This window comes from Mustela nigripes, chromosome 15, assembly GCF_022355385.1.
Source record: "Mustela nigripes isolate SB6536 chromosome 15, MUSNIG.SB6536, whole genome shotgun sequence".
NCBI lineage: Eukaryota > Metazoa > Chordata > Mammalia > Carnivora > Mustelidae > Mustela > Mustela nigripes.
The window spans coordinates 84,317,290-84,329,112 of record NC_081571.1 but is presented as its reverse complement, the minus strand read 5'-3'; the positions used below and the strand labels follow the sequence as shown (position 1 = coordinate 84,329,112).

The following is an 11,823-nucleotide window of genomic DNA, read 5'->3' as shown; positions in this document are numbered from 1 at the left end:
GCGAGCGTGAGTGCAGACGCGTGCGTACGAGCGAGTGTAGACGCCTGAGTGAGCGTGAGTGTAGACGAGTGCATGCAAGCGAGTGTGGACGCGTGCGTGCGAGCGACGGGAGTGCCCCGGCGCGGGCGATGTGTCCCGCGAACGTGAGGTGAGTGTCCCGAGCGTGTCTCCGCACTAGCTGAGGAGCTGAGGGGGCGGGAGGGCGGTGCGGCGCGCGCGCGTGGGGAGGCGCCCGCACACCCGGTCTCCGCACAGCCGTGCCCTGAGGCGGCGGCGGGGGAGGACCGCGTGGGCGTCCGCCCCGGGAGGCGAGGGGCGCACGGAGCGAGCCTGCCGCCCTGCGTTGTGTGATGCGGGGCCGGGGGCGGGGGGCGGGGGGGGGGGGGCCCCCGGGGGGTCCGCGGGGGCGCGCGGCCGGGCGGGGCACTCACGGCGCGCCGCGCGTCCCGGAAGATCTCGCGGGCCTCCTCCAGCGAGCAGCGCTCCTCGCGGCACTCCCTCTCCAGCGAGCCGGGCCGCAGCTCCTCCAGGAACGCGTTGGCGCGCCTCGGCCTGTGCAGGACGCCGTGGGCCGCCCTCGGCCTGAGGAACACTGGCCCGCGGGGCCGTGAGCGCGGGAGCCGCCGCGCCGCGCGCCCCCGACTCCGGCTGCCGGGCACGAGCGTCGGGCGCCGCGCCCCCAGCCCCGCCCCCCCCCCGCCGGCCGCTCCCCGCGCTCGCTCCCGCCCCGCGCTCGCTCCCGCGCCTGCCCGCCGCGTCCCCGCGTCCCCGCGCCGCGCTCCCGAGACGAGGCCGAGCGCGGACCCGCCGACTCGCGTGAGGCGGGAACGTGCCGAGGCGACGCCGGCTGCGGGGTCCGTCGCTCGTCAGCTGACACCGTGCGGGGCGCGGCGGCGCGGGGGCCCGTGGGGGCGGGCGGCGAGTGCGGGGACGCCGGCGGGGTCGTGCGGGACGGAGGGGGCGCGGGGGCAGCGGCCGCGGCGACGGGCGTCTCCGGAGACCCGCTCAGCCCGCGCCCGGCCCCTCCCCGGCGGCCCCGAGCTCCCGCGCGTCCGCCCCGCGCCGCGTGACCCCAGCCCCCCCGCAGGCCCGTCCCTCGCCTTCCACGGAGGGGCCGCGGCCACCGGAAGCAAAGGCCGCCCGGGGTGGCTGCTCGGGAGCGGCGCCGGCTCGTGGCCTTCCTCGGTGGCGGGAGGCCCGCTGACCCCGACGGCCCCCGACGGCCCCGCGAGCGAAGTCGGGCCGTCGTCGGGGGCCGCGGTCCTGCTCCGAGGACGCTTCCCGCCCGCGCCCCCGCTTCGGCCCCTCCAACCGCCGGACGCTGCGCGTGCGCCCGAGCCCCGGCCTCTAGGGCCACCTCCTTGCCGGCCAGGGGACCCGCGGGCACAGCCGCCCCCGCCCGGCCCCGCCGCCTGCGCTTCCGTCCGCGTGGTCTCGGGAGTGTCCGCCGGTCGCCAGAGCCGGACCGCGCCGCCCTGCGCGGGGACCCTGGCTCACGAGCGCGTGCGGCGTGGACGCTCCGGCCCTCAGCTGCGGCCTCCTGCCAGCCTCCTCCGGGGGCCCCGCGAGCTGCTCGCAGGTAGCTGCCCCCCATTTTCCTAGGGGGCCCGGGCGGGTGGGCTCAGGGCTCGCGAAGGCCCCTCGGCGCCTCGTGTGCAGCTGAGATTTCCTCAGGACACCTTGGCGGACATGCAGACCGTGTCGTCCTGAGGACCCGGTGGTGGGGACGCGGACACTGGCCACAACCGAGCAGACCCCGAGGCCGAGGCTGGGACACCCCCGGAACCCACCCCCCCCCACACGCCAGCACCCCCGGGCTGGGCTGTGGGGGAGCAAAGCCAGGACTGAGCCAGAGGGAAACCGAGTCCCAGAGGGGCGGTGAGTGGGGCCGGGAGACCCACAGACTCGGCTTCCAGAAGGAAGGGCCCTGTGCGTCCCATCGGGGTCCCGGGAGGGGACGGGCAGGGGGCCGGGGCAGCTCCCGGTGCAGGCTGAGGGGCCGCGTCTCTCAGGACGACAACCTCGCTCTACGCTTGTGTGTTCCTGGGGAGCCTGGTCTGGGAGGACACTTTGACGGGAACTCAAGACCTCGCAGGGTCGGGGTTCCCACCGGCTGGAGGTGCCCAGAGCGGGATCAGCCCTGCGCGACCCGCGGAGGACAGCGGATGTGCCCAGACAGGCCTCCGGAACCAGAGGCAAGTCTGACAACCGTGGGGAATCCGCGAAAGCCGGGCAGCGAGGGGGACGGCCCTGGCCAGCACGGTCTTCCCGCCCCGAGGAAGGACGAGGACAGCCCTGCCCTCCCTGCCGCCGTCGTGCTGTCCCTCGGGTGCCCGCAGGAATCGGGCTGGCTCTGTCCCACCCGGGCTAGCGGCTGGCATGGGACAGTGGCTGCCCGTGTCACCACCTCAGCCACCGGCCGTCCTGGCAAGCCTCCGTGGGACCCTCTGTCTGCGTGTTCAGCCCCTTCGTGCCGTGGTGGCGGGAGGGTGTCTGTGGTCACGGCTGTGTCCCCACCCCATCCCTGGCACCAGCTGACCGAAGAGCAGGAGAGCAGAGCGGAGGGGGCATCCCACCCGGCACCCCTGAGCCAGGCTCCCGGGTGCAGATCCCATGGGAGCCCCGGGAGCAGCAGGGGGACGCAGAGGCCAGCGGCCCGACGGCCCTTCACATGGCTTGCAGGGGCCCCTCCAGCCCGACATACCTGTGGCCAGGGAGCCCTGCAGGCTCAGGAGAAGGCAGAGGAGGGCCAGCTCGCCCGCCTGGGAAACCATGCTGAGACCTGGGGTCACGCGGTCTGTGGACATTCCAGGAGTGGGGGGGCGGGCAAAGTCCTGATCTCTGAGCTCCGCAGCGGGTGGGGGAGGGAGGACCGGCCTCCCAAGCGCAGGGGCGGGGCGGTGCCAGGTCCCTCGGCGCAACCGTTTCTGCAAAGAGGGGGCCCCCACGCGGAGACAGCGGTGGCAGACGTGTGTCGACCACGTGCACCTAAATGCTCTCGGGAGCCCTGAAGCCCCGGCACTTAGCACGGCAGCCGGACTCAGCACGTGGAAAGCCGTGCCGCGGTAGTAGCTCCGGGGAGAGCAGAGATCTGGGTGTGGACGTCCGTATTGCCAGGAGGGCTGCCGCGGACGCCGACGCAGGGCTCTCAGCCGGGGGGCCCCGCTTCCCGGGTGAGCCGCAGAGCCTTGTGGAGCAGGAGGGGGGGCTCCCGCCATCCTGGGCCCAGGCCACCCGCCGAGTGACCCTCCATCCAGGGTTGGCAGAAGGGGCGGCTTTTCCCAGATGTCAGGCTTCCCTTGCCGAGTGGGGCCGTCCTGGGCCCCCGGCACTGTCGGTTACCCTAAGACTGACACGGCCACCTGGCCTCCAGCGGCGTGGGCCCCGTCCTCGGCAAAATGGCAGACGCCGGGCACCAGCAGGGCTCATCTCTGGGTGGGAGCGCACGGCCCTGCTCTTTGCCACGGGGCCCCAGCTCGAACTCCTGAGGGGAAGTTCCCCAGGGACGACAGGTGGCTCACTTCTGCGGTTTCTGGCTGTGACTTTCAGCAGCTGCTTGGGAATTTGTTCTTGGTGGGGGAGGGACCGGGCCCTTTCGGCAGGCACCGGAGCGGGGCCTTCTTGGGGGCAGGGTCCCCCGGGCGCCCCAGACGCAGCAGCCACTCTCAAATGAGACTCCTGGGTGTCCCGACTCCATTTCCACCCAGCACGAGAACGGGTTCCTTCCTACGTCTGCGTTACCAAGTTGGGCTGCTGTGTCCTCTGGGAGGTGGAGGGGCTGTGGGTCCTGGGCTGGGTCCTGGGCTGCTGCATGAACAGCAGCTGTGACCCGGGTCTCAGAGGCCGCAGGCCGAGGTGGGTGGAGTGCCCCAGGCACGCTCCCTCGGGCCCAGAAGCTGCCTGCCGTAGACCGAGCTAGGGCCTTCCCGGACTCCTGGGGGCCTGGCTGGGGGTCACTGGGACTCCCACACCGGGAATCTGTCCTCTGCCAGCTCTGGAGGCCACAGGTCCTGGAGCAAGGGGTCTGCGGCAGGGCCTGGTTCTCTGCAGGCTCAGCGGGGGACCTGCCCCTTCCAGCCGGGGGCTCTGGGGAGCCTGCAGACATCGCACTCCAGCCCCGGCCTCGGTCCGCACAGGGTCTCCTGGTTGTGCGTCCGCCCCCCTCTCCTTACAGAGACGCCATCCATCCTTGGATCGGGGCCTGCGTGGGGTCACCCATCTAGCCAGTTACGGCTGTGACGGTTCTGCTTGCAGGAGAGGCTGCGCTCGGGGCTGCCGGGCGGGTACAAACACAGGGAGCTCTCTCACTCCGGTGCCCGTGTGCCTCGAGCAGCTCGGGGCCTGGGGCTGTTCTTGGAGCAGCGTGAGCAGCGTCTGGCTGTGGACTCGGGCCGACCGGCCGGGAGGGGCAGCAAAGGGACGCTCCTCCGACTGCCCAAAGCCGTGGGGAACAGGTTTTCACGGACAGCACCTGCCAGGCAGCAGAGGTCCGTGTGGATTTGGGACACACACTGGCGCCCTCAAGCCCATGGCTGGTGTGGATCCTCCGGGGAGTTCGGGACAGCAGAGGGCAGCGGGGGGGTGGCCTTCGGTCCATGAAAGACAGTCGAGTGCAGGCAAATGGCCGTTCTACCCCAGGCCCACGCGGCGAGCGAGGCAGAACGGGGCCGCTAGCTGGAGGAGGCCGTCCGCGCAGCCCCGTGTGCTGTCTGGCACCAGAGGGCTGGGCTCAGGGAGCAGGACCCCGCCTGCACCCTTCGCTCATGGCCACACGGTCTGCTGTCTGAGACAGGCCCACAACAGCACAGGGGTGGGTCTTAGACTGGCACCTGGCCCGTGGGTCTGAGGAGGGGCTCCCGGGGGGGTCAGTGCTTGCGACATCTCTGCTCTGGTCTCTGCTCCTAACCCTTGAGTGATTGGGTTGTACCGCGTCTCTTAGCAATGACCCATTGCATCTGATTTGGTCCCTCCGAACAGGTTGGCGTAGCGAGATCTGGCGTGTGGGTGAGCGCAGCGTGGCCTGGCCTCCGTGTTCCCTGCTGTGGGGCACGCTTCCCTTCCCCCACCCGGACCCTGCCTGGCTCAGAAGTCACCACTTGGACTCTCGTTCCAAAACGGTGATTTCCCATGTCCTCTGTTACCTTTACTTGGTCAACACAGTATGCGTGCTATTTCCGTCATTTCTTGACAAAATGCAGCGTGTGGGTCACCGTCTGGGTCGCACTCACGGGCGGCCACGTTTCCCGTGGGAGCTCGCGGTGCTGCGTGGACCAGTGTGAGCGCGATGCGCGTGTGGGGCGGGCGGAGTTCTGAGCTTTTACAGACGAAGGCAGACAGCGAGAGGGGCTGGTATTTATTCAAACTCCATACAGTAAAGAACTCTGAGTTTTAAATTTCACTTACATCAGCAGAAAAAAAAAAAAAAAAAGACCTGGAACGAAACAAGAAGCAGTGACGGGAACAGGAGGTTTTAAAGTGCCTTAACGAAGAGAGGACCCCAGCGTGGTGATGCCGCCGAGGTGGCCAGGGTGGGGGGGGGGGGGCTCCGGCTGAGCAGCCCACGGAGGAAACCATCAGACACGGCCCGTCCCACGCCTAGACGCCAAGGAAGGCCACGGAGACACATGGAGGTCGGCCACCAGGGGCCTCACGGGCGGCGGGTGCGGGGCTCAGGGAGGGTTGTGCGGGACAGTTTCCAGCGCGTCCCTGACCCGGGACCCCTACGTACACACATGCACACAGAAAACTATCCTTCCCCAGCACATACAGACTGTGTTTCCAAAGAACAGAATTTGTTTCTGAAACAAAAAGGTAAAACAGAAGTGTTTTCTTTCGGGTCCTGCCTGGGCTTCAGTAACGGACTCCTTGTGTTTCCGAGTTCAGGGGGTTGACCGAGCGCGGGAGGTGGCCGCGGAGGCCGGCAGAGGCTCGCGGTTTCCCCGAGGCCCGTGTGGGGACTGCTTCACACAGTACCCAGCAAAACCACACTTCGCTGATTCTTTAAAAACAATAAAAAATTCCAATTCTGTGAAGCTAGTTAAAAAAATCAAGCCCCCCCCCCTTTCTTTTTGGTAGAAAAGAAGCTAAATATTTTAACTTAGAGTTTAAATTTTCTTTTGAAAATTAACTTACACAGATAAGGGTGTCTCCGTGGTTTCTACTGCTGTTTGTAGAAACACTGCTGGATTTTACCAGGGGCCTGTTCGCAGGTGGGTTTGGCGGGCTCCGGTCCCCCTGAGAGCCCCAGATCTCCCAGCAGTACAAACAACGTGCTGTTCTGTAAACCCCGGTAACAGAAAATACTTTTATATCAAATACAGTATCAAATTGTCATTTCATGTAAACACAGTGATTCCTGGTAAAGATTAGTGGCCAGAGTACCACAAAAAATGGCCATGGACTTAATCCCTGCTTTAAAAAAAACTTGTAAAAGACAAAACAGTCACCCCACCACGCTGCTGGGTCAGTGCACTCGCCTCTCCCACAACACATTTGCTCCTGCTGGAGGCACCGGACCAGCAATGCCGGGACACACTGAGCGGCCAGGACCGGCTCCTGGCAACGGCCTGGCGCCCTCCGTCCGTCCTGGTTTTCCCGGAAAGCTCGGTGCACTTTGGTCTTCCCATGCACCTGGCTTCTGCACCGTCTGCGGGGCTGGTCCCGGTGTGGAGGCTGGAGGGCAGACTTCCAGAACCTTCTCTCTGCAGCCCCTGCATCTGCACCTCGGAGCTCCATGGGCAGCGGGCGGCTCCTCGGTGGGGTCTTGGCAGGGTCCTCATTCCCCAGGGTCTTAGAGCACCGTCCCCTCACCAAACTAAGCAAGCCCAAGCAAAGGAAAACTTAGAGGCTCGCAGGCTGCTGTCCTGCACGGCCCGGCGCTACCCCTGGAGCTCTGAGAGGGGGGCCCCACAGCTCTCGCCGCAGCTGGAGGAGGCACTCAGCAGGGTGGACCCCGCACTGGACTCTGCGGGAAAACCAGGCGAGAACGGCTGCGGCTTTGAACCTGCACGCTCCCGCGCACGGCTGCGGAACCCCGCGGGCTCGGGGAGTGACCCGCACGGGGCAGGGGTCTTACCTGAGCTGCTCAGGCACTGAGCTGAGCCGGATGTGCAGAGGAGCGAGGCCAGGCTGCTGGCCGGCACCCAGCTTTCCTTGCTGGAGGTCAGGTTCCTGACATACCTGAGAAGGCGTGGGCCGGTCAGGGCTCCAGCTGTGTGCCCCCCACCTGCCCTGGGGGGTCTTGGGCCGGACCCCTCCCTGCCCCTTGCAGGCATCTTACCAAAGGCCCTCGTCACCCTCCTGTACCACCTCCACCACGTCCCCACTTCTCACGGCAAACGCGTCAGGGCTTCCCTTTTCGTCGCCCAGCACGACCGTGTACTTTCCTGGAACCTGGGGTCAGAGGACACAGCAGGTCAAACAGCACAGTCTGCGGCCCCCACACTGAGCAAGGGTACGTGGCTGTCTGCGCAGGCAGGGGCCTAGGTGGGCGTCCAGCGCCCAACAGGAGAAGGAACACGAGCATTTCACGAGGGCCCTGCTGTTTGTGGGGCTTCTGATGGAACTGTCACCTTAAATGGGGAAGAGCTGGTCATAGGATATGTCAAGTCTCTCACTGCGACCATGTTAAAAACCCAACTAACCTCCAAAGTGCCCCTGACTCACATCTGGTGGTCTCACCTCACGGCAGCACCACCTACTCCAGCCGGCCTCAAACACTCCAGAGGCATCCCTCAGCCCCAGGACATTTGCATGTGCCGTTCCCTCTTCCTTGGCTCCCACGTGAAAGGCAGCCATGCCCACCTAACATGCCCTGTATTTTACCACCTTTTTCTTTGCCTCCCTGTGAGAGTGGACACTTGTGTATTTGTCCTCTGCTATGTGTTTGGTGTCCAGATGGCCTGGAACCCAGTGTACACTCAACCCGTTCACGTGGACAAAGCTCTGCTGTGTGGAGCCCTGGGGCGTGGCCCAGGGCAGTGCTAAGCGTGTACTGTCTGTCGGTGTGACCCTGACTCTGATAATTCACATGTAAATGGCTTCCCCTTGCCACTCGTGGGAAAGAAAGGGCCTGTGGAGAACCAGGATCCGCCCTTGGTCAGCTGAGTTCTCTGAAAAGCACGGGAGAGCCGTGTGCGCAGCGTTGCAGACGCTCCCAAGGGTATTCCCCTTCTCTGGCGAGCAGATCAGGTGTGTGTGCTGTTTGCGTTCTGGGGAAGCCCGTCTGCCGCGGGTCTGGTGGTGCAGGACGAGGGGGGGAACGTAGCCACAGCGAGCCCTGGCGGCCAGGAGTCCCCCCACCCAGCAGCCACGGGAGCCACGGCACGTGGTGACGCTCTGGGGTTTTCCCACCTGGGTCCCTGGGGCTGGGCCGACGGCCCAGGGGCCCCAAGATTACCAGCTTCCTGGGCCCCACTCTGCCTTCCTCCTCTGCGTCTGAGGAATTAATCAGCTCTTCAGCACTGGACCAGCCGTCGTCCTCAGGGGCTTCCGAGGGCTGAGAGGTTTTGGTCCAACCTGAGGGAGAGCAGACTCCAGTGAGGGCCACCTTCCAACACAAGCCTGCCTGAAGGGGGTCTGCATAGTTCCCGCGACCCCATCCCATGCACCCGGAGGGGTCTGCTCCCTCCCCAGGAGCTGGCCACATGGCGGACTCCGGAATGACGCTGACACGCATGCCTCAGCTGTCCTTGTCCGGGGAGACAGGGCCCAGAGCACCTGCTTCCGTTGCCCGGCCAGCCCAGGGGAAGCGACGAGCCCAGCCCCTCGGGGAGGTGATCCCAGGCTCTGCCGTGATGCTCCTGCCTGTGGCCCTGGGGCACACAGCCCGAAGGGCCACCAGCTGAGATGCCACAATCCATCCATGCTGGAGCGAGCGCCAACAAAGGGAAGGAGTTGGCAGTTCGACCCGGAGCCTGCGACACCCGTCAGACGGCCTGAAGGCCCGCTCCCGACCAGCCGCAGAGGGCGCAGCGCAGGCCCTGCATGAGGTCAGGTGCCGTGACTCTCTCTGGACCGGCCAGCAGGCGCAGCACACAGACCCGAGTCACGCCTCTGCGAGGCTGGGGTGCCTTTCCTGGCCCCTGGCAGGAGCTCTGGCCACAGAACGTGGCTGGGCCAGCACGTGGGGGCAGAGCTCCCCAGGGTCTTCCTGACACGCGCACGTACCCCTCAGCAGGGTTTGCCCCGCCGTGCAGCCCCAGAGACCGACACCCGCATGTCCCATGTGCAGGAAATGTCAGGGAGGAAGTGAGCAAGTTGGCGGGGAGACGAGACGACGGCTTCCGGTTCTGAACACAGTAACGTGGCAGGCGGGAGCCCCTCCTGGGGCCTGAGGACCACGGACACCGCCTGGGTCGGTGGCACAGGGGCAGGAGGCCAGCGGGTCCGGGAGGGAAGACAGCTCGCCGGCTGTGGGCTTGGTGTGCCAGTTCCAGATCCCAGGTGGCCTGGTAGGAAGTGTGCTTTCCCTGAGGACAAGGGCTCACCCCCCTCTGTGAGGCAGGGGTGCACAGGCACAGGTGGCCAGACAGGCCCGTCCCTGCGGCCTGTGGTGTTTCCAGTTGGCCATGAGACGCTTCTGCTAAAGGGACACTAGGACTCTTATCTCCCGTAGAGGGGAGCTGGGCCCTGGGGCTCCCCGTCAGCCAGCAGAGCTGGGCCTGGAAGCAGAGTGCGGGAGACACAGAGGCCCCTGTGTCCCGGGACCCCATGCCACAGCAGGAGGCCTGGCGCCAGAGAGCCCGCGAGCCTGGCCTTCTCAGGGCTGGGCCACGGGTCAAATGGCAGGGGCTGGCATGTGTGCGGGAATGGGGCACTGGGGTTTTCCGCTGCAAACCATCCAGCCGTGTGTGCCTGGCTCGTTTGGGGTGTGCACAGGGTGCCAAGGGCAGAAAAGGCACAGGCAGGGGAGCCTGGGGGTCCTGGTGCCAGGCAGCCTGGCTGGGGGTCTCCGGCTTCAGCCCACCGCCGGACGCGGGGCTCCTGGCCACAGAGGACAGACACATGTCTGAGGACAGTGAGCACAGAAAGGCAGAGACTGTTCTGCAGGGAGACTCCTACAGGTGGGACGGCCATGTGGCCCACGGACTGCCGAGCGACGGGACACTCCCTTCGCTGCCCTCGGGTGCCGCGGAGAAGGGAGGGTTTTGTAGGTGCAGAGCCGAGGGGGTGGCCCGCGGGGATCCCTCAGCCCCGAAGCATCTGGAGGAAGGTTCCCTACCAGCCTCGAGCTGCATCTCTGCTTTAAAAACCTTGTGACCGGGGCATTAGGGAGGTACTGATGCCCAACGCACCCGAGGCACCGATGGGGGCCGAGGAGACCCATGTCCGGGACCCGGACGGCACCCCTGGACCTACACAGACGTTGGCGAGTTTGTGGGACATTATGCTAATGTGACCATGAACACGGTCCCCTCGATTCTCTCCAAGATAGTCCCTGACATTGACACGGAGGAAAATGATGGGCAGATGAAGCTTCTCGGGCAGCAAGCGTGTAAGCATTTGTGAGAGCGACCAGGACACCCGCGGCTCACTGTATGGGGAGTGGAGTGGGGGACTGGGGGGGTCACATCTTTGGGGACCTTATGAAGCCGCCTCCTCTTCCTGTCACAGGTGAGAAGACATAACTTGGCTGACAGGCGGTAGGAGCCGTGGGTGACTGTCCCCCGGCGGGCTCAAGCCCTTTCACCAGCTTCTGTACGAGGGACATCAGCCAGGGGATGCTCTGACGTCTCCAGGACTTAAGTGGAAAATGAAGCCGTCAACGGAGAAGTGAGCCCTGTCCCAGGCTGGGGACCTCAGAGGTGGCCCCTGGGCACTGCCCACCCACGTGCGGACTGTGGGAAGCCGCCAGCCTCCGAGCCGTGATGTGGGGGCAGGCACAGAGCTGCTGCCTGGGTCTCGGGCACACCGATTCGTGCTCGAGGCCGAGTGTGCTGGGTGACCCCTGGGGGATCCTGGGGGCATGTTGGGAACCTTCATAATTGTTGGAAAATTCACTTTGTTAATCTCTCACTGCAAACTTCAGACCCTCGGCCTGGGCTGGGGGGAGGGTCTTTGGGTTTTGGGGGGACATGCTTTACCCTCGTGATAAGAGGGAGCAAAATCTAGCAGCCCAAGGTCCGGTATGGAGCTCGGCCCCACCTGTCCGCACAGCCCATCGTCCTCCCACGACATGGGGGCCAGCAGGAGGCCGGCAGCGGCTTGGTTCTGCGTTTCCACCGAGAAGCCTGGGACAGCTGGTGACGCGGGGGAGAGGCCGGCGTGGCAGGCGCCCAAGGACGGGGTGCCCCACAGCCAGCACGACGGCGGGAACGGCCGAGCCCAACTGGCGCGCCAACCAGGCGTTGGTGGCCTCTTGCTGGGTGCCTGGCTGGTTCTGCAGGTTCTGGGCAGACCCGGTGGGAGTGCGAGGGGGAACCTGAGAACCCGAGAGCCGTCATCGCGCAACCTGTCGCCAGGGCGTCATGCTTTTGGAGAAAGCAGTGAATTTGCTCCTGCCCGGAGGACCTGTCTTGTTCTGTGTCACCAGTGACGAATGCGGGCGAGACAGTGTCCCTAACCAGAAGGGCACAGGGAGGTCCAGCTACGTCCGGGAGGTGGGGCCACTCTACCTCGTACACCAAAAGGCGTGGGGTCGCTCTTCACTTCGTGTCGCTTAGCTTTTTTGTCGGGGCTGGTAGGAGACGCTGCAGGAGGAGCAAGAGGGACAAATGCAGAGAGCGCGCGTGAGGGGCTGCGTGCGGGCGCGGGAGTGCGGGGGCGCGCGTGAGGAGCTGCGTGCGGGCGCGGGAGTGCGGGGGCGCGCGTGAGGAGCTGCGT

At 66.0% G+C, this 11,823-nt stretch overlaps 2 protein-coding genes and 1 long non-coding RNA gene across 25 annotated transcripts in view; 1 reads left to right on the top strand and 2 right to left on the bottom strand.

The window, feature by feature from the left end:
- Nucleotides 1-2,812, bottom strand: part of LOC132002914 (coagulation factor VII-like) — a 9,206-nt gene extending 6,394 nt beyond the window's left edge. For 2 of the 5 annotated variants that reach the window (XM_059378198.1, XM_059378199.1), the window contains exons 1-2: nt 2,705-2,812; nt 432-592 (exon numbers count right to left, since the gene is read on the bottom strand). In XM_059378198.1, the coding sequence (XP_059234181.1) occupies nt 432-592; nt 2,705-2,807 (264 nt within the window). In that variant the 5' untranslated portion in view covers nt 2,808-2,812. The remainder of the gene's footprint in view (nt 1-431; nt 593-2,704) is intronic. The other 3 variants (XM_059378200.1, XM_059378201.1, XM_059378202.1) reach the window with 3 other exon arrangements.
- A 272-nt stretch (nt 2,813-3,084) lies between these two features.
- Nucleotides 3,085-6,065, top strand: LOC132002915 (uncharacterized). The gene is made up of 3 exons (XR_009400085.1): nt 3,085-3,173; nt 4,978-5,117; nt 5,409-6,065. It is a non-coding gene; the product is annotated as an uncharacterized LOC132002915 (long non-coding RNA).
- MCF2L (MCF.2 cell line derived transforming sequence like) overlaps nt 5,337-11,823 on the bottom strand; it is a 132,229-nt gene continuing 125,742 nt past the window's right edge. For 11 of the 19 annotated variants that reach the window (XM_059378185.1, XM_059378178.1, XM_059378183.1 and 8 more), the window contains 5 exons: nt 11,616-11,690; nt 8,399-8,517; nt 7,280-7,392; nt 7,076-7,179; nt 5,337-6,277 (listed from right to left, as the gene is read on the bottom strand). In XM_059378185.1, the coding sequence (XP_059234168.1) occupies nt 6,189-6,277; nt 7,076-7,179; nt 7,280-7,392; nt 8,399-8,517; nt 11,616-11,690 (500 nt within the window). In that variant the 3' untranslated portion in view covers nt 5,337-6,188. Of the gene's footprint in view, nt 6,965-7,075; nt 7,180-7,279; nt 7,393-8,398; nt 8,518-11,615; nt 11,691-11,823 lie in introns of all 19 variants that reach the window. The other 8 variants (XM_059378197.1, XM_059378180.1, XM_059378186.1 and 5 more) reach the window with 5 other exon arrangements.